Source organism: Ambystoma mexicanum, chromosome 11 (genome assembly GCF_040938575.1).
Source record: "Ambystoma mexicanum isolate Mex_15411 chromosome 11, UKY_AmexF1_1, whole genome shotgun sequence".
NCBI classification, from domain to species: domain Eukaryota; kingdom Metazoa; phylum Chordata; class Amphibia; order Caudata; family Ambystomatidae; genus Ambystoma; species Ambystoma mexicanum.
Genome location: NC_090934.1, coordinates 1,066,166,920 through 1,066,191,617, shown reverse-complemented (window position 1 = coordinate 1,066,191,617; position 24,698 = coordinate 1,066,166,920). Strand labels below are relative to the sequence as shown.

General features: G+C 45.5%; 1 protein-coding gene across 1 annotated transcript in view; it reads left to right on the top strand.

Annotated features, from left to right (window-relative positions):
- Positions 1-24,698, top strand: part of KIF7 (kinesin family member 7) — a 797,909-nt gene that overhangs the window by 212,591 nt on the left and 560,620 nt on the right. The window contains exon 5 of the mRNA XM_069624313.1: positions 9,013-9,138. Coding sequence (XP_069480414.1) covers positions 9,013-9,138 — 126 coding nt within the window. The remainder of the gene's footprint in view (positions 1-9,012; positions 9,139-24,698) is intronic.

Here is a 24,698-nt window from a genome sequence, read left to right as displayed (position 1 = left end):
TGCCAGAGTTTGGTCAATCAAAGCTGTATCACCAGCATATAGCAGGGTTGCAAACGGCATCCTTCCCAATAAAGACAGATTTATTGTCACCACACAGGCTAGAGGGTTAAAATCTTTGTTTAATACCTCGGTGGGGAACGCCTCTGTAGTCTGCCCATGGTCACTTACTCTTACTGCTGTGTTTAAGGAACTCCTTAAAATCAAATGTAGGTTATTGTGCGCGACCTTCATGTCCGTTCCTTTCTGCCACACGGCCTCCCTATTGACTGTGTCAAAGGCCTTCTCCAGGTCCAAGAAGGTCACATATAACCTACCTCCGCACCTCGATTAAACAATATTTCTCTATTAAAATATTTAGAGTTAGGCAGTGATCCATGGTTTTTTTTAGAATACATTTTATTGATTTGAAACAAACAAACAACATAAGCACACTGTCGATACAGGTCATTGATTGTTTCCCACCGTTATTACACACAACATTTCAAATCTGAGTTCACTGCCCCTTCACAGGAGCTACATTCGATTCCCCCGCTTTATTGGTAACCTGGATGTCGAGGGGCGCCACATTCTCTTTTCTTGTCCGCTTATACAGAGACCCCTTTCAATGGGCGTCTTCCCACTTTTGCCATACCTTCTGCGCCTTGGCCGGACATCCTCTGGCCGTGTATACCCTGTGCTCCATTGCAACACAGATGTCTACGTCTGTTGTCCATTGTTGATAACTCGGAGTCACCTTCGACCCCCATTTCTGAGCAATGTTTCTTTTGATAAGTGCGGTAGTGGTGAACACAAACAGTTTTTCATATTTTGTCAGGTCAACTCCGTCTATTCCCAACAGTAGCAGTTTAGGATCTCTGGGGATCTCTTTACCTAGGACTCTAGATAGCTCGTTGCAACATGCGTCCCAGAACTGCTGAATGTGTGTGCATGTCCAGAGTATGTGAAAGAAGGTACCTTCCTCTGTTTTGCATCGCAGGCAGGTTGGGTTAGGAAACATCAGAGCCATGACCCATTCTTCCTGTAGTATTGCACCCACATCAGTCTCCCATTTGGTCTGTAGTGCTCGCAATTCTGTCGTGCAAAAGGAGGTTATGGGACTATATAGGACCGATGTCACTTTTTGAGTGATTCGCTCTGGGAAAAGGTTCCTTTCTATTGGGGTGAATTCCGGCAATGCGGTCATATCAGGGAGATTGCCCTGTAGTGCGTGTTGCAACTGAGTGTAATGATATTGTTCGTTTGGGGAAGTGCGAGGCTGAGCGCCAGCTCCGAGAATGGAATTACGATGCCCTCACTCACGACATCACCCAATGTTATTGTTTCATGTTGGGACCAGAGTGGCCATTTGGGGAGATTATATACACCCGGGAGATTTCTGTTGTTCCACAGTGGTTGGGCTAGCGACAGCTTGTTGCCCCATCCCACAAATTTGTGTGCGTCCGTCCAGATTTGGGTTAGGTGTGTCCGCATATTGGAGATGTTTGGACGGGCCCTTTTCCTATAAAGATATTGCATGACAGGGTTTTCAGGAGTGTCAGCTTCTAATGAGCGGTTATGCGGCGCGGATTTGTCCCCGTGCAATTGGTCATTTACGATTGTCAATTGGCTGGCCCAATAGTATGTCTGTATCCGGGGAAGCCCTATTCCGCCCTCCCAAATGGATCTTTGGAGCGTGGCAAGTGCTATGCGGGGGGGGGGGGCGCATCATTCCACAGCAACTTTCGGATTGATTGATCTATTTTCCCAAATACATTTGGGGGGGACGTGAAGTGGGGCATTTTGTAATATATATATATATATATAGGAGTTGGGCAGGGACATCATTTTAAAGAGCGCTGCTCTGCCTAGTAGCGTCAGGGGGAGGGATGCCCATTGTTGTGAATCTTCAGCGAGTCTCGTCATCACTGGGTGTACGTTTCTAGGGACATAATCATTAAGATCATTTGTGACGAGTATACCCAGGTACTTGAACTGCCTCCTTTCAACCTGATAGGGGCATTGTGGGGGTATCGCTTATTCTACCTGCCCCAGCGGGAACAGGATGGACTTAGCCCAGTTAACCTGCAGAGCCGCTGAAGGCGCCGTATTTTTGTATCAATCCGGTCACTATGGGACAGGATCTTACTGGATCGTACAGATATATAAGCATGTCATCCGCAAATAAGGACACCTTGTCTTCCCCAGCTTTCTGACCAGCGGAAGCCCTTCCATGTCTCATTGCCTCTCAATAGTATCACGAGTGGCTCGATTGCTATCGCGAATATCATGGCTGACAGAGGGCATCCTTGCCTGGTTCCCTTTCCTATTTCAAAGGGGTTTGATATATAACCGTTTACCTTTGTGACTGCTATTGGTGCTTTATACAGTAGTTTGACCCAGCTCATGAATTGGGGCCCAAATCCCATTCTCTGCATTATCTCCCAGATCGCTTCCCAGTTTACCGAATCGAACGCCTTTTCAAAATCTACCGCCAACAGGGCTAGTGGGCCCTGAATGGTGGGCGCGCTTTCCATCGCCGTATGTAAACGATGTATGTTCATGCGCGTGGATCTTTGTGGCATGAATCCACATTGATCCGGGTGAATCAGGGAGGATATAATTGGCTGGAGTCGGTTAGCTAGTGTTTTCGCTAGGATTTTGGTTTCGGTGTTGATGAAGAGAAATCGGTCTGTAAGAACTGCATCTATCCGGGGGTTTGTCTTCTTTGGGTATTACCACTATAGTGGCTTGTCTCAGGTCTCGTGGGAGGAGTACCTCACTGTGGGAAGTTGCATACATTTTCAATAGATGTGGTATAATTATGTTTGTACCTATTTTTTTCCACACCTCTACCGGGAAGCCGTTGGGCCCCTGGGTTTTCCCGGGTTGGAGGTCCGCTTTGGCTGCGGACAATTCGTCCTCCGTGATATTTGTGTCTAGGAGGGCAGTTTGCTCGGGTGTTAGAGAGGGAAGGGTAACTTCCGCTAGGATTGTGGTATCAATGGGGGAGGCCGGTGCTTTGTAGAGCTCCCTATAATAGGAGGCGAAAACCTCCGCGATGTCCCGGTCCGCTGTTAAGAGTGTGTCCCCCTGTGCCCTAATCGCCCTGACATGTCTGAGCCCTTCATCTCGCTTCTCCAGCCATGCCAGCATTTTGCCCGCTTTATCCCCAGTTTCGTACACTCTAGCCCGCATTGCTGTGTGCGCCTGTTTGGCGTTGTCGAGGTCGATGTTCTGTAGTTGTTTTTGTGCTAGTTGCAATGCCCGGAGAGATTCTGGTTGGCCTTGGGATATATGAGCTGCCTCTGCCCTCTGCACTCGCAATTCCGCTTCCTGGATTGATTTAGCTTGTCTTTAGCTTGTCTTTTCTTATGGGCCGCAATCCAGGAGATAAGTTCCCCCCTTACACCAACTTCGCAGATGACACACAGATCCTCATCCCAATCTCAGGTGACTACACCCAAGACACCCTCACCATTAATAAAGTCTATTCCATAATCCAAAACTGGATGGCCCTGAATAGTCTTTGCTTAAATGATGAGAAGATGGAGATCCTCATTGTGGGCTCCCAAAAAAGAATAAGCACCCTCCAGCCGGACTACTCTCACATTAACATCGACGGTACCCGGATCACAGTACTTAAACAAGTTAAAACGTTAGGTGTCTACATCGATGCCAACCTCTCCATGCATAAACAAATTGCAGCCCTCTCTTCATCCACAGCTTACACAGCAAAACTTATTGCTCTCAGTCGCCAATTTCTCACCCCTGCAAATTGCATCACTCTGGCCAGAGCCCTTATCCTAACAAAACTAGATTACTGTAACATCCTCTTCCTGGGAACTTCCAAAACCAATATAAACAAAATCCAACTACTACAGAATAAAGCCCTTAGAGCGGCCTTAGGGATAAAGAAATCAGAACATATATCTAACATTAGAAGAGAAAATCACTGGCTGCCTATTGAAGCAAGGATCATATTCAAAACCCTTAGCATTGTCTACAAATGCACCACCAACAAAGCACCCAGCTACCTCAATAATTCCGTCAAAAATAAAATGGCTTGCAGGCCGCTGAGATCCAATAATCTGGCCCTTTTAGAAGTTCCCGCATTCAAATATAGCAGAGCAGGAGGAAGTAGTTTCAAAGTTTTAGCCCCTTCGCATTGGAACTCCCTACCTCTAAGCATCAAAAAGCAGGAATCATTACAAAAATTCAAAAAAGCTCTGAAAACCTGGTTATTCAATAAATTTTGAACATAAGGTTATGGACTATCCCACCAATTGGAATCTGATTTAGGACCATATCTGCCTTAACGTCTGTATAAAAAATGTATTATTGTCTTGAAACTGTAACATTGTTTAATAATTGAATACCTTCTGCAGCCTTCGCCGTGATACCCCAGGGTCTGGGCGAGTAACAAATGTAATAAATAAATAAAAATAAAAAATAAAAAAAATACCGGTTTATATGCTTCCCGTACAGTTGTTGGGCTACCTACAGAGTGTTCATTCACTTCAAAGTACAATTCTGTAGTTTTTTGTACATGCTCCAACAGTTCTGGGAAACCCAGGTAGTAACTGTTCAGCCGCCAGGTAGGTGGGGGGGGTCGGTCTTTCAGTGTTGATTTCTATCATGAGTGGGGAGTGGTCTGATATGCCCCTGGGTAGGAACTGCGCTGCACTTACTAGGTGTATTTCAGATGTTGGCAGAAAAAAGTAGTCAAGCCTTGATAATGAGGCGTGTGCCCCAGATAGGAATGAGTATTCACTCGTGCCAGGGTGTAGGTGCCTCCACACATCTTTCAGTCCCATGGCATCCATAAATGTGGCTAATTTAGTGCGCGTGGAGGGGTTTCTCGCGCGGACATGTGTGCGATCAAGCTCCAGGTTCATTACCTCATTGATGTCTCCCCCCACTATCACCAAGTTCGAGGGATCTGCAGTGATTACGGGTGTTAAGTCATCGATTAGGGAGGCAAATAAGGTCGGTGGAGCATAAATGGCTAACATGGATATGGTGCGTTCCCAGAGAGTCCCGGTTATATGTACGTATCTGCCTCCCGTGTCCTGTGCAACGGATAACAGTTTAAAGGGCAATCGCTTGTGTATTAGGATCAGAACTCCCCGGGCCCCCATGGAAAAGCCTGAGTGCAATGCTATGCAGTAATTTGTTCGCTTGAAAAGGTTGCAATTCGTGCCCGCTAAGTGGGTTTCCGTTAGGAAAGCTGCGTCTGGCGCATGTCGATTTAGTTGTTGTAAAACAAGGCGCCTCTTAATGCTACTGCCCAGCCCGTTCACATTTCAGGTCATAATCTTAATGGACTTGGTGTTATTCCTGTTGTTGGATTCCATCATATCAGATAGGCATTGGGTGTGGCGGGTTGTGCTGCGTGTGTCCTGTGGTAGTGAACTTTATCTCTTTGGTGGGAGCCAGATCCCGACCTATAGTGTGCTGTAACTTCTGTGCCCGAGTGGAGCCATGGGCCATTTTAAAACAGGGAACTAAACAAACAACTTCTGGTGCAATTTCAAACTCCCCTACCCCCTCCCCATACTCCGCCCCAACATGAAGTATCTGTCGCCCGAACATCAGTCCGAGCTCGCCAATGGTTTGCTCAGACAACAGTTAACACCCCTACAACTTCTACAACTGTTCCCACGTAACTAGGGGGGTGCATGCGTCCGAAACGGCCGCTATATGTTTCCTCATCCGTGTCAAATACCTTGCTGCATTGTTTCCATCAGATGCCGATCCCCCGTCGTGGGTCCCGCCACTTGGGTGATCGCTGCTACCTTGTCTCCCGTCTCAGCCCTCCCCCACAAGTGGTGGCATAATGTCATCACGGTTCGGTGGCTGGTCCGGGGGGGGGGGGGGGGGGTCTCTGGCCGGAGGATTTCCAGAGTGCGCGGGTCTGCTTCTTCGATTCGGTCTCCAGTCGCCATATATGTGTAGTTCTGCCCACCTCCATGCCTCTTTAGGGTCAGTGAAGTGGATCGTCGTCCCTTTATGGAAAATTTTCAGTTGGGCCGGAAAGATTAGGCCATATTTGACATTCAGAGAGCGCAGCTGTTTTTTGATTTGCTCAAATGATTGCCTCGCCTTTTGCACTTCTCTTGTATAGTCCGGAAATAAGGCAATTCTGGAGCCGTTATGGGTTATCGAGCCCTTCGTGCGTGCCATTTGCAACAATGCCTCCCGGTCTCTGTAATTCAGGAACCTTGCCACCACCGTGCGTGGCGGGGATCCAGGCGGGGGACGCCCAGTGGGCACTCGGTGAGCTTGTTCTATTGAGAAGAATTTAGAGAAGCTCTTTTTATCGAACAGATCGATGAGCCATTGTTCCAGGAACAGTTCCATGCAGTCACCTTCGGCCTTCTCAGGCAAGCCTAGGATGCGTACATTGTTCCGTCTCAATCTGCCCTCTCCTTCATCTACTCCCGCTTCCAGTACCTTCAGGCGGGCCGTGGTTCCGTGGAGTTGCTGCTCCAGGTTCCTTAGTCCATCCTCCGTCCCAGATATGCACTGCTCTGCCTCACCGTGCCGGACGTCAACTTTTTGAGATCGCTGCATAGTAGCGAGACATCCACGCTTATTCCATTGATTTTCTGTTCCATGGAGGCACAGGAATCGGCGATCGCCACCATACTGTCCTTCAGAGAGATTGCTCCTGTTTGCTCCTCCATTGTTTCGCTGCAGTCTTGCTCTACCAGCGCATTTGCCACGGCAGTGGTGAATTGGTCAATTTTGCTTTGAGTACCGGTTTTCCTGGATTTTTCTTTTCCCATGTCAGAGGTCTTTACACAGGAGTTTCTGCGTAACATGTGCTGCCAGTGTGTCCGGTGTCCGATTAAACACCTTTCGATTTGGGCGGATCTGTGATGGGGGCCAATTAGGGCTTGGCACGAGGACAAGTCTTGGTTTGAGGCACCTCAAGCTCTTCTTTTTGCTGGCTTTTCACTTACACTCATGCGGTGGCGCAGCTGTGTGCCGCACGCGGGGTGCTCGAGGGAGTTTCGTCCGTTATCGCTGCCCCTTCGACCGGGCCTGTCCTCGTTTGCATTCTCTTCAGGTGTGACCCTTTCTCTCCCCCGGATTGTCTGGCGGATGAGCGGGAAGCTCGCCACTCCCCTCAGCGGGACGGGTGTTGGGATGGAGGCATGGCGGCCTTCCTCTCGCGGGCAACCCCCGCGCAGCCCCGCTCCCCGCACCTCTTGTCCCCTTTAGCCTGCGTCCGTTCACAATCTCGTATCTTTGTTGCGTAGGCAGGTTTACATCTGCACGTAGCACAGCGCCATCTTGGAATCGCTTCCTCGGGACACTTCGGGGAGATCTCTATCCTCCGGACGCCTCGCCGTCGCACTTTTCTCCCGAAAATTCGCAGCAGCGGTTCCCCTCACCGAGGGTCTGATTAATAGTTGTGGTTCGACACGGATGGCAGGTGATTTAAGCAAGCTGTATGTAGCGGGGCCGGGAGCTCGAAGGCTCACGTCCGCATTGTTCCGTAGATGGTCACGCCCCCCACAGTGATCCATGGTTGAACAGCCACTCCTGAACCCAGCTTGGGAGGGGTTTATCACAGAGTTTTTTTTGTGCCCACTCTTCCACTCTGTTTTTTCAAACATTTATTAAATATTTTACTAGGGATGTCTGAGTGAAAGTGGGCGGTATGGGGGTCATTAGTCGAGCCCTACTAAAAATCGTGATGATTGTAGCTTTCTTCCACATAAGTGGTATAACCCCAGAGCTTGAAATTGCTTGGAGGTTTTCCAACATGTTGGCCTACCAGGTCACTTTAGATAGTACGACCGTAAGCCATCCTGGCCAACCGCTTTTCCCGCTGGGAGAGCCTTTACACAGGCCAATATCTCCTCTTGCAAAAAAAAAAAATCAGATCCTCCCACACACCCCACTCCGTCCTGGTGGGTCCTGCCTCTGCACCAAACAAGATGCCAGTAAAGTGGGAAATCCATCTGTCAGATATACAGCATGGGTCAGATTCCTTTGTAATGTCAAATCCTCGGGTGATTATGCTCCAAGTTGACTCGAGTTGCTCACATTACTTTTAAATATGCTCTCTCCTCTTCCTTTTTAGCAGCTTGCTATACTCAATCTTAAGGGCGTGTAATTGTCCTGCATACAGACCGTGCCGCCATTTACCCCCTGATTGATTGTCCACTTCAGTGACCTGCATTCCAGTTCTGACCAAGCCGAGCCCCATATCCTTGACCTTGTAATCTGCTTTCTACTCTGACACATACTCTTACTTCTCTAAAGATTGTTGCCATTAAAACTTCGTACCATCTAATTATATCAGTACCACCCACTGGGGCATTGTTACAAACCGCCAGGATTTCCTCCATTCTTGCCGAAACCAGTATTGCATGCAACTGCTTCTGATTCAATCTTTAGACAAACTCCTGCACCCATCCCTAAACTTGTATTCTCCGGGTCTGGGGGCTGGCTGAAAAACGTAAAGGCTACATGAGGGAATATTTTAGGGTCTATGGGAGGACACCACTAATAGAAAGCCGATTTGTGCTGCACAGGGAGCAGTAGTGCAAGTTTTTTCCTACACAGAATAGGTAAGGCTCACACAGTGCAGGTATCCTTTTCAACGAACTGGTGTAGGCCGGTCTATAGTGGTGCTGTCTGCTCCAGTTTATGTGCAAGGTTTGAGTGAGGCCTACCCCAAAGGTTAACTGCTTTTTGTTTGTTAGGGCTCTGCTGGCACCATTTCATGACGCGGGTGGTTGTGGGAGCATGTGCCCGCTCTCTAGACATCCATTATTAGTTTGTGTTATGGCATTCAGTGGATCAGGAGTCCTTCTCCCACATAATCCTACCTTTTTTATATATATTTTTTTTAATTCTGACTTTTATTTTTAAACTCCTCCGCCTGTCTGTAGGTAAACCCCACCGTTTGAAGATCAATGATCTACATGACATTGCCTTTTGCTCAAAATGGCTTTAAAAGATGTCTCCTTGCAATGATTTGTCCTGTTGCAATAATTGTCTTATTCTCAATTTCAGAAAAGCAGAGATGGTGATAAGGACACATGCATTGCTGACTTGCAAAGGCAAGTCCAGCATTTGGAAGAGGAGAACAAGGATTTTTTGGCAGCCCTCGAAGATGCTATGGAGCAGTACACAATTCAGGTAATCAACATGTAAGATGATACACATTCAACTAAATTATAGCTAATTCGTCTGAATAGTGTAACTGTTACCCACTCTGTTAAAATGTACAGCACTCTTAGCCGAAAACATGTTTTTCTGTGTTTTCCGTTGCTGGTATTATTATTTTAAAGTGAGTGTTTGACAATGTTTTAAAAGCATCATTCACCTTGGCAGTGTCCAAGTGCGAAGGTCGAGTATGCTTGTCCTTTTTGCATAGCCTTGCGTAATAGCCTGGCAGTTAGCATTATGGCAGTCCTAGTTCGGAGTCGCGGTGCAATGACCTCTTCTTTCTTTCATAAATGTGCTCATTCTAAGTTTCTTTTTCGTTTTGATTCTCAGTAACGGCTGGGCTATTTTTAGACCTGTACAAATACATTTTAATTAAAAAAAACATGTTTTTAGTTTGTAACACATTTCTTTTTGTACTTTATCACTGCACATGAAAATATTATTTTTTTAAAATTATTTTTATTGAATTTTCCAACAAACGTAAAATTCCCCAGAAATCCCCCCCACCCCTTTGCTCCCTCCCCCCCCCCCCTCGGTGCTGCTTCAAATTTTCCGTTGCTACCTGTGACCTCATAAAGTCTCTTTGGGTCATTGCAAATCTAGGAGCCTTAGGCGTTGCGGGTGCCATCCGATCCTGAAATCGTCCCTGAGAAAGGTTAATACCTCTACCCACTTGCCTGCAAAGTTCTGTAATGCATTGTTCATTGCATATGTGGCCCATTCCATTGCCACCATCTCCCACACTTTGTGCAGCCAGTCTTGGAACGTCGGTATATCTGAGCTTTTCCATCTTTGGGCAATGATTGTCATTCCAGCTATAGTGAGCATTACCCGCGCTCTTTCTCTGTCCCTCGGTTCTCCTGTCGTTTCTTCTGGCCGAAGGCACAGTAAGGTCCTTTCTGGGGGCATGCTTCCCACTGACCCAAACACTTGTTCTATCGCTTGACCGATGTCCTTCCAGAACGGGTCTATTTTTGGGCACCTCCACCAAATATGTTCCACTGTGCCCTTCTGTCCACAACCTCTCCAGCAAATTCCCATCGCCCCGGGATATATCCTGCGCAGTCGAGCTGGAGTGTAGTGCCACCCATACAGTATTTTATACCAGGCTTCCTGGATTTGTGAGGCTCTAGCTAGTTTGGGGATTTTTCTCCAGAGTTTCTCCCATTCTCTCTTCTCAATCTCCCTGCCCAAAATGCGTTCCCATCTTCCCATGTATGCCCACTGCGGCCTCGGGGTAGCTTCATCCAGAATCTTGTAGAGTTGCGAGATTAGCCCTTTCGAGCCATCGTTGGACATTAAGAATTTCTCACATGGGGTCGGGGGTCTAGTGGCCGCTTCCTTATTTGTGGGGTGTAGGTGCCAGTGACGCATTTGGGAATATCTCAGCCTCTCGCCCTCCCCCAGTGCGAAGTCCCTTTTGCAGTCTACAAAGTTGCTAATTTCCCCCCCTATAAACATATCTCTCATCCTCTGGCAGCCCCCTTCCTGCCTTTTCCTGAATGCCCCCCTCTCCATCCCAGGAGTGAAGTCTTTGTTGTTGAATATGGGTGTAAATGGAGATGGACAAGTTGTGATTTCCTTATGTTTGACAAGCCTGTCCCAGTTGTCCGCAACTAGTTTGGTGATGGAGCTCTCATACATGTGTCTTGGTCGGTGTTGCTTAGGTAGCCACAGGACCTCACCCAAATCATGCTTTGTGACCGCCCTGTCCATTTTAACCCAGTGTTTTTCTTCCCCATCATGGAGCCATTTCCTAATTACCCTAAGCTGGGTTGCCTCGTTACCTAAGCTGGGTTGCCTCAGAAAATATTTAAGAAAAATCTTACAGGCCCTCTTCACATTAGACTATACAATACTATATTGACTCTCTATGGCATGCTCGGTTGATGCTGCTGGACTAAATTTGTATTACTCGCCGTTTTTTCTAGGAGCATTTGCCTAATTTTAAGGTGTAAAACGGACATGTATGTTGCTTAACTTGAGGACTTGGTCTTTTCCCAAGATTGATAAAAAAAAATGCACAATTATTTCAAGAGGGTAAACTGCTAAATTTTGAAAAATGTAGGCCGCCTTCCTTCCTAAAAATCAGGAAGGCACTAGATTTCTCATGTGCAAATCAGAAAAGGAGGTAGTGGAGCACCACACCATTTGAAGTTGCGATACAGGTTGCAGCTCATTCCAGGAGATTCTCAGCTACATCAAATCTTAGTTATCGCCTTTGGCACTGCAGCACACTCGAACGAACCCTGCAACAAAGAATAATGGCCTATAAACGGACCACAGAAAAGTACCTCTGAAAGAGCAAGAGAGGTGCCATTCAGAAACCTATGCTTGCATTGCATTGCGCATCTTGCTTGCTGTCATGATGAAAGGCATCCTCTCTGTAAAATGTGGCCAAAGGACATTTTCAATCAAATAAAAGTGAATTTCAAATGACAGCTCCTTCTTGGACATTTAAACGTGATTCCAGAGACTTGCTGGGTAATGCTAATGACGTACACAAAAATGCATAGAAGTTGGAGCTGTACCCCATGTAAAAGTAGTATGTTTTCCACATCCCAGAGAATTTGGCAGGCCTCGGGACATATATTTGGAGCTTTAAAACCTTTAAGGAACAAGGATTTAATCACAAGTGCTATGTTCCTTGATCTCCTGGGTAGGAGGAAAATCCACTTGTGTATTCCAAACCTGTTGTTTGTTTGAAATTATCATATTTGCATAAGTTTAACTTCAACCAAAATACTTTGAAGTACCAGTGTCTTTTGCAAGGTTGTCACTTCACTTCGAAATAATGCTTTGGTGCATTTAAAACTCGAAATTCCATGCCCAAACATATTGCTGATGTAACTTTGGTAACTTTAAACTAGTAAAAGTAAGAAAGAAGGCGTTCCTATTAATTGTCTCGCGCTGGACAGTAGTAATATAGGGAATTCCCTTAAATGAGTTTACATAATTTTTATATGATTTTAACATTAGTTTATTGATCAAATCTTATTATTTCATGTCCTCAGCTGACACTGTTACACATGCATAGTGTTTCACTATATAGAGTTTTCAAGGCTAATATCCTTCTCAGAATTGATCACAATATTATTCTTTTGTCACACAAGTATGCACAGGATTGGTTCCATAAGTTGATTCAGAAATATGTTGCCAGGGTCTCAGAAGCTTCTCTTGATGATCTCAAATTCCAACTGTGTATTGTTCTCACTACAATTTTTCACTGCCCTTACACATTCTCCAGTCGGAATATTGCTTATTGTAGTTCTTTAATGACCACAAGTGGCATGCAAAGTTGCATTTACCTCTGTTGATTTTCCATATGCTCTTGTCTGAATTCGATTTTCTTGAATACTGGTTATGTCTGAAGAATTGTTTGATAATTGGTACTTCTATGCCAAATTGATTATGAAAAAAATCAGTATATTAAGATCCTGTTATGTTCCCTTCCAAATCATACAAATGTCATTGATGTAATGTTTCCATAATAGAACTTTATGCACAAATTTATTGTCATTTAGCGCATGTTCGATTTCACATTCACCCATAAATAAGTTAGCTAAGGAAGGTGCAAAACGAGCAACAATCGCCACCCTTTTTGTTTGGTTTATAAATATTATCATTGAAGATACAAATGCTGTTTTCTAACGTAAATTGTAACAGTTATTTCAATAATTCAACATGTAACATACAAAGTGCTGATTTGTCATCGTAGAAATGATCTGTTGTTGCCAATGCTAATTTATAATCAATGGAAGCATGCATGGCCTTTACATCCATTGTAACTAGAAATAATATCTCACCCCAAATGATCTTGTATTTGCAAAATGCACATGTTATCTCTGATGGAAGATATTAGGTTAAATACCTGTGGTCTTGGAATGTTATCAATATGTTTGGATATGTTTTCCATCCAATGCAGCTGACTATCGGTCTGACTACCAGAAGCTTATCATATTGTTAATGAATTTTAGGCAAAGAATATATGGTTGGTATAATATAATGTTCATTAATCAAAAACACTTTTTGATGATCTGAAATGAGACCATTACTCTGGATATTATTCTAGTCAGGACCTGGGTGATTGAATGGCTGTCCTGTGTTCTCGTTGCTTGAGGTGCTGTTTAACTTTTGGGCTGTGCTGTGTTTCACATTGTTTTTCACCCCTTCATCTGCTTTTTTTTTGTTGACACTCTGGAACCACAGTTATTGGCATGCTCACTGAGCCCTTGGATTGTGTATTATAGTGGCCTCCATTATTAATGGTTGGTACTTTTCTCATGGTTTGCTCTCATAGATTCTAGGAGGCAAACTGGTCCCTGATGATCTATGGAATTACCTACTTTGGCAGTCACAATTAATTTGGCAAAGCCTATCGTAACCAATGTGTGATACCAGCATTTACTGATCTGGTATGTTGGAGGTTACTATGGATTCTCTTCATGTGTATTATACCTTTTAGTTAGGGTGGGGTGAGAGCATGGTTGGTGGAGGTGTAGATTTTGATTATTAATTGACGGGTTTCATATTTTGTTTGTTTTTGTAGAATGGTTGATCGTTGTTTGGAATAGCAATTGAAGACTGTGGCATCAAAGCCACACTGTTTGCAAAATTCAGACCCAAATTCTTCCATCCGTTGGAGCCAGTGGAGTTGGACTGTTTATTGTCCATCTCCATGTTACATTTGACTTTTGATACCTCTTAGGGAGGTCTGCCAACTATAGGCCTTTGGCCTGAAACATGTAGGGTGAGGTAATGCAACTATGGCATTACAAGCATATATGTTTTTGTGTGTTGAGGTCATTATCTGAGGTCACAAGGGCCCTTAAGATTTGAGTGATTTTTAGGTATGATCAGCGTGTACCTTGGATAAATGTATTGGCTCTATTTACATTGTCTTTTTGATTTAGGCATATAGTAATGTTGTGATGTTTTTTAATCATGTTTATCATTTAAAAAAAAAAAGGATTGTTTGTAAATTGTTTATTGCACCTCCTGTCCTCTGCTCCTTAGCAACACTAATTTGGTTATCCCCACCCATATTGCTCCACTTTTTTGGTATGGTGTACTGGGACTGAAACCAATATTCTGATCACTTAGTAAAGCTGAAAATGTTTTGGGATAGATCAAACATTGACTATCGATATAAGGTTGTACAACCCTATTTATTCTTATATGCGTCGCCTGCAGTCCCCTGATTACTATTGTTGCGTAATAACCAACTTACCGTACTAACAATAACTTAAAATCTGTAGGGATTAAAGATACTGTTGTATCTGTCAATTATTACATATAACTGATACCACTAAACAATTAATGACAGAATGCAAGAATCTTGGTAGAACTTTCATGTGTAATCTGGGAAAATGTGTATATAACTACGACATGATAAAAAGCAGAGAATTTTGGATGTATTGCTAATACCTCTCTGCACCTAGTACTTTATAAGACATGGCAGTACGCTGTTTAGGCAATGGAAAACTGACAAATGATTTGAATTCCTGTTATGGATTCATGTAAATGTTTTTTTTTAGATAGCTGTATTGTATAACTATTGTTACAAAATGTTTATTATAATATGGAATCATATTTTTGATAGTTGTATTAATGTTTATAGATTTATTATTGTTTATATCAATTAATGTTTATGATTAAATTATGTAAGTAAAAAGTTCATATGAACTAACCACATTAAATGAAGAAAAAAAATTCAATTTTAGCTAAAGTCACAGGATTGTTATCCGATATTCTGTGAGCAACAAAGGAAACTTGCTTTGACAAATGTTCATATCAGGAAAGAGAAGAGGTGCAGGGGATGCATCAACCGTGACACCAGCCGGCCAAAGTCTGCATTTCTTCCCTCACAGATTTGAATAGAAAGCTAATGGATGACATTTTTAATAAAAACTTGATTTTTAAAAAAAAATCATATCTGTGTAAGAGAAACTGTTAGAAAAACTGGATTAATTGCAGATTATAGATAGAGCATGTTTTTTCACCATGTATAAAATCTGCATGGGATGTCATGGAAAAATGTGGAGAAAAAAGCAAAAAATTATTAGCAGTGTTAATATCCAATGCACCGGGACATTTACTATCTTGAATTCTTCCTCCCGATGTGTAGATGACACTGAAATAGAGTGAGAAAATCATGCACATTCACATCAAAAGTCAACAAAATTGCCATGTTACATTGTGAGTGAGTTTACGCCTCCTTTTGCAGTCACATGACTGATGGAAGCTGCACCTCACCACAAGGCTGGGCAGTAGCTGCGGAATATGTAATAGCATGCACATAGGCAAGAGGAATTAAGAAGTGAAGCTTAAGAGGTTAATATTGAAGAATATGCTTGTAAACAACTGCGAGGGGTTACTGGAGAACTGAGATCTGGAGGCGCATTGGAAGACAGACTGGAGAGATGCGCAGTCCTCGGTCCAAGCAACCAGCAGAGCAAATACCTTGCTGAATGCGGCAGCTCAAGAGAGAGGGGCCAAGAAGATTTTCCCCAAATGTGAAGCCACATTTAAAAGGTAATTAAAACCCCAATGGAACTCCAAATTGTCCCTATAGACTGTCCATGGTAAAATCCTGGGAATCAGAGGGGCTGGGAATTAAAGGGAAAGGCTAATATGACAAAGACCCAAGTGCAGTGAAATATGGTTCCCTGTGTCTCCCCATTTACTTTGAATATAAAGAGAGATGTAATTTCCTTAAACCCAATGTATTTCTTCAGAGAGAGGCAGAACTTAAAACGCACAGCATTTTGGTGCAACTTAAATGTAGAAAGCTTTTGTAAGATTAAGTATCGTTAACTAGAGCCGTTGTCTCATGCCGGCACAGAATCATGCATGCAATAGTGTATTCGTGACACACTATTGTCTTATTTGAAATCATGCAAATTTGTGCTGCTGTGAGTCTAGCTATGAATTAGTTAAATTTGGTTTGCGCAACCGAAATTAACAGAGAATTGATTCTATTTATTGAAAATCATACAAAGTATTAAAACCCTGCAGTCCAGGTAGACCTATTTGTAATTTGCCAGTGAATATGTGTTTTAACCTGCACATATTACTAGTGAAGATTACATCTGCAGCCCAGCCTTGTAGAACCAAATGCAAATCAATAGGAAATATGCTGACAACTGCACATCAGCACAGGGCAAACCTCTGGATGGGTTTGGACCAGGTGCGAAACAACGTGGGCACGATGCATTGACTTGAGGCCCTTTTGTGGTTTAGTGTTTTCCCATCCAGTAGTTTAAATGTTTGATGGAAAAGGGAGTGCCCCTTCTCCCAAAAATATTGTTGTATCTTGGGTAAATTACCCAGAAAACGGGTGTTTCTAAATTAAATCAGAAAAGAAAACGCATAAAAAAGCTATTTGCAGGTCAAAAAACAAACTTGCAAATGGTATCAGGCTAGAGTGGAGGAAAGCAAGAAGACATCAAGTGAAATTTGGGAGTTGCAAGAGGGTCTAGCGACTGAGTTTGCAACACAAAGCTTTTCTGTAACCTTGACTATAGACGCCATCTCAAAGCAAACTGCGTCACAGAAACACTGTGTTGTGCGGGGAATGGGAGAGTGCAGGGGAGGAGAGGGGGCCATTTGGGGAGGGTGAGAGCTGGCACAGATGAGGGGGGGCACTTGGTGAGGGCCTAGGAGGCAGGGAAGCATTATTTTATTTCAGTTTTTCCCGATAACCCTGGGTATAAGGACTACAGCATTATAACCAAGGGTATGTTTAGTTCTATGTATAGTTCATATCTGCGGTTATGGAATAACAGTGTATTATATATTTCTGAGGCTTGTGGAATCTGCTTAGATCACATGCTGTGCATAGGCCGACATCTAGTGGAAGCTGCGGAGTATTACAGTTTGTTTTTCGAAACTCGAAAATGGGCGTCGACACAGGGCGTGCCAGTAATACTATCCCTAGTGTGACGTCCACTGTACCCATGATCCCTCACATGTCTAAGACCCTCAGATTGTTTTTTTCCGCCATGCTGGTCTGAAGCACTGAGCTGAGTTTGCTTACTTAGTCAGATTTTGCAAATATTGTTATATATTTCCCCGTTTATTCCACCTATACGTCGAGTCTCCGAACATCGACACTCGACGCCGGATTGGAGAAAATTCGACCGTCGGACTACAGCGACGGATTTGGGCCTCGGAAGGCCTCTGGCCTCGGCCCGGCCCTCGGAAGTCCTCTGGACTTGGTCCTGCAAGTAGGGAGAGTGGGGGGTGGCACATATCCTACACTCTGATTAATATATGTACATTACTTATATTTCTACACTCCCAGCCCGCTGCCACAGGGTGCGTATGGAGGGTACCTCTTTTCAATTTTGCCCCAAGTGCAACCGCAAGTATCCTTGGGTTGACAGACAGGCCACGTGTAACCTCTGCTTGCTGAGGGACCACCCCCAAGCGAATTGCAGAGCGTGCAGTCGGTTTAACCCGAAGACCCTTAAGGACCGTTCGACAAAGCGTTGGGCCCACCACGCCAGGCGACAAGAGGCCATGGCCGCGGAGGGTGCCTTCAGCGATAGCCGCAACGCTGTACTTTCGGACGGCGAGGCCAATGTGGCGTCGATGGACAGCCAAGCGCAAGTCCCCGACCTCGGAAGGTTGTCCGGCAGGGAAGCTATGGGGAAGACCCCCGGCGACACGTACGCTACCCACACCACTTCCAGCAAACAAAGGTCCAACCGAGACTCAACGCGCACGTCGAGTTCTCAGAAAGAGGCACGTAGAGAACGGTCCACCGAGTCAGTGTCCTCTTCGCGTTCGAGATCGCCTCATGACACCAGGCAACCCTCCACTGTTGCTAAGAGTGCCTCGGTCCCCTAGGTGACTGAGGTTCGGTCGTCGGAGGACGACGCCGACCTCTACCCCCAGGCCGCACTCCAGGAGTCGGCGTCTGCAGGCAGCGCGAAGGCTGCTACCGAATCCCTTACACTCTCCAGAGACAGGGACTCTACCCCCGAATTTCGGCGCCAGGCATCGGAAAGCTCGGATAGGGCCCAAAAATCGGGGAAACACACTTCCACCTGCGGGGAAGGGGGAAAACAACGAAGTAAGCAGTCCCAGCTTACTTCCTCTCCTAAACTACATTCTACTCCACCTAAACAGACGGACAAGTCTCAGTCTCTTGTCCCTAAGGCCCCTGTTCAGGCCAGTAGGTCTAGTCAGGACAAATCTCAGTCTGTTGTCCCTAAGACCCCTGTTCAAACCAGTAGGTCTAGTCAGGATAAAACAAGGAAAGCACTCCAGGAAAGAGTTATTCCCAGTTCAAGGGAATGGTCCAGTGATGACATAGACAGAGTAATGTCAAGGATGTCATCATTGGCAGATTTCTACGCCAAAAACCCGGAACACTTTCTCTCTTATACCCCAGAAGGGTCAACTCCCTCAGGCTCTAAGGATCCAATACCCCCAAGTAAGTCCCGGGGTGAAGCACCAACTCAGTTTTCAGACCCCTTCTATATACAGCCCTATTCTCAATATCAGGAAGATCCATCCTTTGGTGAGGATCCAGACGTGGGCATGTTCGAAGAACAAACTGGGACAGGCTATTATGGGGATGATGAGGGCCAAGAGGAGGAGGAGGAGGAGGAGAATGACCCAGATACATACAGGGTAGATTCCCCAGTAGTGAAAGAGCCCGCGGTTACCGACTCCCCTGTATACAACCAGCCTCTCCTGAATGAGGTACTGTCCAGAGCGGCACACCACTTCCACATTGACACCCAAGGTGCTCAGGTAGAGAGGGACTTTGGAGAGGAATTGGTGGGAGAAAAAAGACCTGTTGCTCAGGCCATCCCTATCCTTAAGTCAATACAAAGGAGGATAGACCCTTCCCTTGTTAACCCCAATCTCACTAGGGCAGTAAACCCCAGAATTGAAAAGCTTTTCAGGGCAGCCCAACCTGACCCACTGTACATAAGGGGACATCTCAAACCGGACTCCCGTAAGAGGGCGGGAACCCCCGTTGTCATCGTCCGAAGCTCCCCCCGACAAAGAGAGCAAGAAGATTTATGGCTTGGGCAGGAAAGTAGCCTCCACTTCCGCCTACCAGGCAAGGATTGCCAACTCCACCACCCTGCTGGCTAGTTACAACTGCCACCAGTGGAAAGAAGTCGCGGCTCTCATAGACTCTGCCCCAGAACCCTTAAAAAGCCAATTGGCACAAGTTTCGGCAGAGGAGAGAGCCATGTCAGGTTGCATTTTAAAGTCAACCTTTGATACCGCGGATAACGCCGGCAGATTAATTGCTGAAAGCACGGTCATCAAGAGGCATGCTTGGCTACGGCAGTCTGGTTTCAAGGCCGAGACCCAAGTATCATTGATAGATAAGCCGGTGGAGCCGGATCTATTGTTTGGAAAGGCGGTCGAGGACGCGCTGAAGAATGCCAAGGACGAGTACCAGACACTCAAGTCCCTAGGGCAACTAACCAACAAACCCCCTAACCAGAGAGGGAATGGAAATTTTCGTCGGCCTCGCGGACAAAACTCCCAAAGAGGCTCAAACTATTCCCAAAGCCAGGGTACTACATGGAACACTAACCAGCAGTCTACCCAGAGTTATGGCAGGGGTAACAAAAGAGGTCGTGGTAGGGGTAGAGGCAGTCCCAATAAAGGAGAGGGCACACCTCCACCAAAACAGTGACGCTCCGTTCAGGGTCCCTTCTCAGGCATCCCCAGTAGGGGGCCGCATTTCCATCTTCACCCAAGCTTGGGAAGGGATCACATCAGACAGATGGGTGCTGTCCACAGTGTCTGCAGGATACTGCATAGAACTCCTAGAGCGTCTCCGAAACCACCCTCCACGACAAAGAATACACTCCTTAGACCACCAGAAGATCCTACTCGAAGAGATCGAAAATCTTCTCGCAAAGGACGCAATAGAACTCGTCCCGGGACACCAGGTAAACAAGGGTATTTATTCAACTTACTTCCTTGTGCCAAAAAAAGATTTGACAATGCGCCCAGTATTGGATTTACGGTCTGCATACAAGTGTCAAGCCCCAAAAGTTTCGCATGACTACTCTCCAAGAGGTAATTCCCCTCCTAAAAAAAGGGGGATTACATGGCAACATTGGATATGAAAGATGCTTATTTTCATATTTCCATGTTCCCAGCACACAGAAAATATCTGCGCTTCAAGGTGGACAGTCAGCACTACCAGTTCAAGGTACTGCCCTTCGGGATAGCCTCGGCTCCAAGGGTATTCACCAAGGTACTGGCGGTGGCGGCGGCACACCTACGCAGGGAGGCAATCCCAGTGTACCCTTATCTGGACGACTGGCTCATCACGGGGGAGACCCCAGTAATTTGCAGGACAAACATTCAAAGAACTATCGACCTCCTCTTCGAATTGGGCTTCTCCATAAACGGACCACCTCCAAGCAGTTCCTAGGAGCTGTTCTAAATACTCAAGAGGGGTTGGCTTTTCCTTCAGAGGAAAGAATTCGGAATATACTACTGCAAATTCCGCAATATCAAACCGGTCGCCAGATAACAGTACGCAAAGCAATGCGTTTGCTGGGCATGATGGCGTCATGTGTTTACCTGGTCCCCCATGCAAGAATGGCTGGCGAAACTGTGGTCTCAGGCAAGTGGTCAGTGGGACGATCTAGTGGTCGTTTCGCCAACACTTGTACAAAGCCTCCACTGGTGGACAAGAGACAATCTATCCAAGGGGAAACCCTTTTACGATCCCGAGATACAGGCAATAGTCACGACGGATGCATGCCTGACAGGATGGGGAGCTCACCATCTCCACCACACAGCTCAGGCTCTCTGGTCTCACACAGTGGCCAAGAATCACATCAACCTGCTAGAGCTTCTGGCAGTTTTCAGAGCACTTCAAGCGTTCGAGCCCCACCTACTGAACCTGTCGGTGCAGATCCGGACGGACAGCATGACAGCCATTTTCTACCTGAACAAGCAAGGATGGACTCGTTTGCCAAATCTGTCCAGACTTGCCCAGAAAATGTGGATATGGGCACTCAGACGGAACATCTTTCTGTCATCTCAACATGTTCCAGGGGATCTCAATTCTCTAGCGGACGCTTTGAGCAGAGATCCCATTCCGGCAGAACACGAATGGTGTCTACACAGCGAAATCGTAGAAGATCTCTTCTCTCAGTGGGGTTTCCCCACTATAGACCTATTCGCCACAAGCGAAAACAGACAGTGCCCAGGATTCGCATCCAGGTTTCCCCAACCGGACTCCCTGGGGAACGCCCTGTGGATGAACTGGTCAGGGATGTTTGCGTACGCTTTTCCACCAACTCCTCATCAGGAAGGTGGTGAGCAAGATGAACAGAGAGTCGATGACGCTCGTCCTAGTTGCTCCCATGTGGGTGAGACAACCGTGGTTTCCACACCTATGCAGACTTTCGGTGTGCGATACCATCAAACTCCTGGGCTGGTACAATCTTTTGTCCCAGCACCAAGGTCAGAAGGTGCATCCTCTACCCAACTCCTTGAACCTAGCAGCATGGCTCCTGAGGTCATAGAGTTTGGACATCTCAATCTACCACAGGGGTGTATGGACATCCTAAAAGAGTCTAGGAAACCGAACGAGGCATTGCTACTTCGACAAATGGAAGAGATTCGTTATCTGGTGCCAGAATAAACAAATCAACCCAGTTGATTGCACTCCTTCCACAATGGTGACATACATGTTCCACCTGCTGGACGCAGGGTTGGTTTTCAACTCACTAAAGGTACACCAGGCAACACTGTCAGCGTACACCACCTCACATAGCAAGGTGTCGTGGTGGAAGGTACCCGTGGTTAAAGCCTTCATGGAGGGAGTAAAGAGACTTCATCCTCCTATATCTAACCCACCACCGGGATGGGACCTGAATGTGGTGCTATCTGAACTCATGGGCCCCCCCATTCGAGCCCATGCATAAAACAAGTCTCAAACACCTGACCTATAAGACTGCCTTCTTAGTAGCCATTACATCCATAAGAAGGGTCAGTGAAATTCAGGCTCTGTCAGTGCAGGATTCTTTCTTTACTATTCATAAGGATAAGCTGGTTTTACGGACACCCCCTAGGTTCTCACCTAAGTTTATTTTTTCGAAATTCCATGTAAACCAGCCCATCGAGCTTCCGGCTTTCTTCCAAAACCCACAAAGCTCGGCTGAGGTTAAACTACACACACTAGATGTGCGTAGAGCGGTAGTTTACTATGTAAACAAGACCAGACCGCTTAGGAAAACAGATCAACTGTTTGTCTCCGTAGCCACTGGCAAAGAGGGAGATCGCGTCTCTAAGGGTGCCATCTCCAAGTGGTTTGTCAACTGTATCCAGTTGTGTTACTCTCTTTCTGACAAAACTTTGCCTTTTACACCCAGAGCCCACTCGACAAGAGGCATTGGGGCCACTCTGGCTTTCATTGCAAATGTTCCCCTTGACACCATTTGCAAAGCAGCTACTTGGAGCTCTATTCACACTTTTACTCAGCACTACTGCATTGACGCCCATTCCAAGACAGATGCTCAAGTGGGACAAGCGGTTCTAAGACATTTATTTGCTCATGACCCTTCTCAAATCCCACCTCCTTCTAACACTGCTCGCTAATCTATGCACAGCATGTGATCTAAGCAGATTCCACAAGCCTCAGAAGGGATACATTACTCACCGTAATTGTATTTCTGATGCTTGTATCTGCTTAGATTCACATGCGACCCACCCATCCTCCCCTCTGAGAGAAGGCGCATGGATGCTTGTAGTCTTATCTTATCTATCTTCTATCTGCTTGGATCATCTGTACTCACGCTACTTCTCATGCTACCTCATGTCAGGAAAAATACAATCTGAGAGTCCTAGACGCGTGAGGGATCATGGGTACAGTGGACGTCACACTAGGGATAGTATTACAGGCACGCCCTGTGTCGACGCCCATTTTCGAGCTTCGAAAAACAAACTGTAATACTCTGCAGCTTCCACTAGATGTCGACCTATGCACAGCATGTGAATCCAAGCAGATACAAGCATCAGAAATACGATTACGGTGAGTAATGTATTATATATATTCCAGCTACAGTCAAGTCTGAGGTGAAAAATCACTCGGCGATGGCCAGTGACATGATACGACATCTGGGACTCCCATTGATGCAGAAGCCGGGACCAACCCTGCTTAGATTGAAATTGAGGAAGCGGCCGGGCCCTTCAGCTAATGTTGCCTAATAAATGAGCACGAGTTAGAAGACCACTTGAAGCAAGATGGACTGTGGGTGCCGGCCCCTTCCTCGCTTTGAAGCTAAGCAGGGTCAATCCCGGTTATTGAACAGATGGGAGACAATCCACAGTCCTGGATACTGTGTATTTTCTTAGTTTTAAATATTTCATAATACACTAAGGAAATGCACGGTATACACATTTTTTTAAAGTGTCCTACTGTCAGTCATTTAAAGTATTGCACTCTAAAGGTCAAGGTGTCATGAGGCCCACATGAAAAGAGCTTCTATCCTTGGGTAAGGGGCTGCGAATACATGGACAATTGAAAGTCCAGCTTGCACGTGTGAGGCAAAAGTGGTCTTGCAGTCAAGAAGGTGGGGAATAATGCTACAATTGTACACTTTTTGCCTAACCTAGTTCTATAAGGATTTATATATTAGAATGACACTATGCTATGTGTACTTTTCAAGTACTGTTAAAAGCCAGACATGGGGGATGAGGAGGGGAAATGATGAGAGGGTAAATAATTCATGAGTATTTGCCCCGGATGTGTCAAGAAAGGTTGCAATCCTGGACGCTGGTGGGGTTATTTTCCCCTGATTGTGGCGGTTTTTTAAGCGCACAAGTAAAGGGCACGTGGGTGGACATTAGACATTTTTTTTCAAGAGGGCCGATGCAGCCCATTGGTTTTTCTGAGGTTGGAAAGCTTGCTCAAGTATTTGGCTACCACGATTGTACTCAGGTTGTCAAGTTCTCAGTGCAGATGCTTACCTACAAGACCACGAGCACTTGCCTCATATTTGGGATCTTGTTTTCTAGGAAGTATTTGACTCCGGATTGCTGGGCTTAAAGCGTGAGCACCTTTAATACTTTGCCAGCATATTTATTGGAACATCTCCTCTCTCAGGTTATATTTCTGGTGTTCATTACTTTTTTTTTTTAAAGTCCAATGCTATTTTGTCTTGTGCACTTTTTTCTAAGGGGAAGGGCAATTGACCTGCATTTGCATATTTCACTTTAAGACCTATGTTCACTTACTGTGGGTATATTCATGGGTGGCAGCTTTTGATTTTTTCTAAAGGGGCATAAGTACCAGGGAATGTTATTCTTCTAGCCAGTCATTATTTTTTTTCCCTTGTCCATGCTTAAATGCTGTTAGTTGGGGTTGTGCAATGTATCACAACAGTAACCAAGAGATCGGCCATAAAACTAGGAACTTGTAGCACGCTGCTTAACCAAAGTCTGTCATCCATGGCAAATAATTCAATCTTGCTGTGCATTGCCTAAAAAAAATGTTGAGTTCTCAAAGCTTGCCAGCTTTTATACAT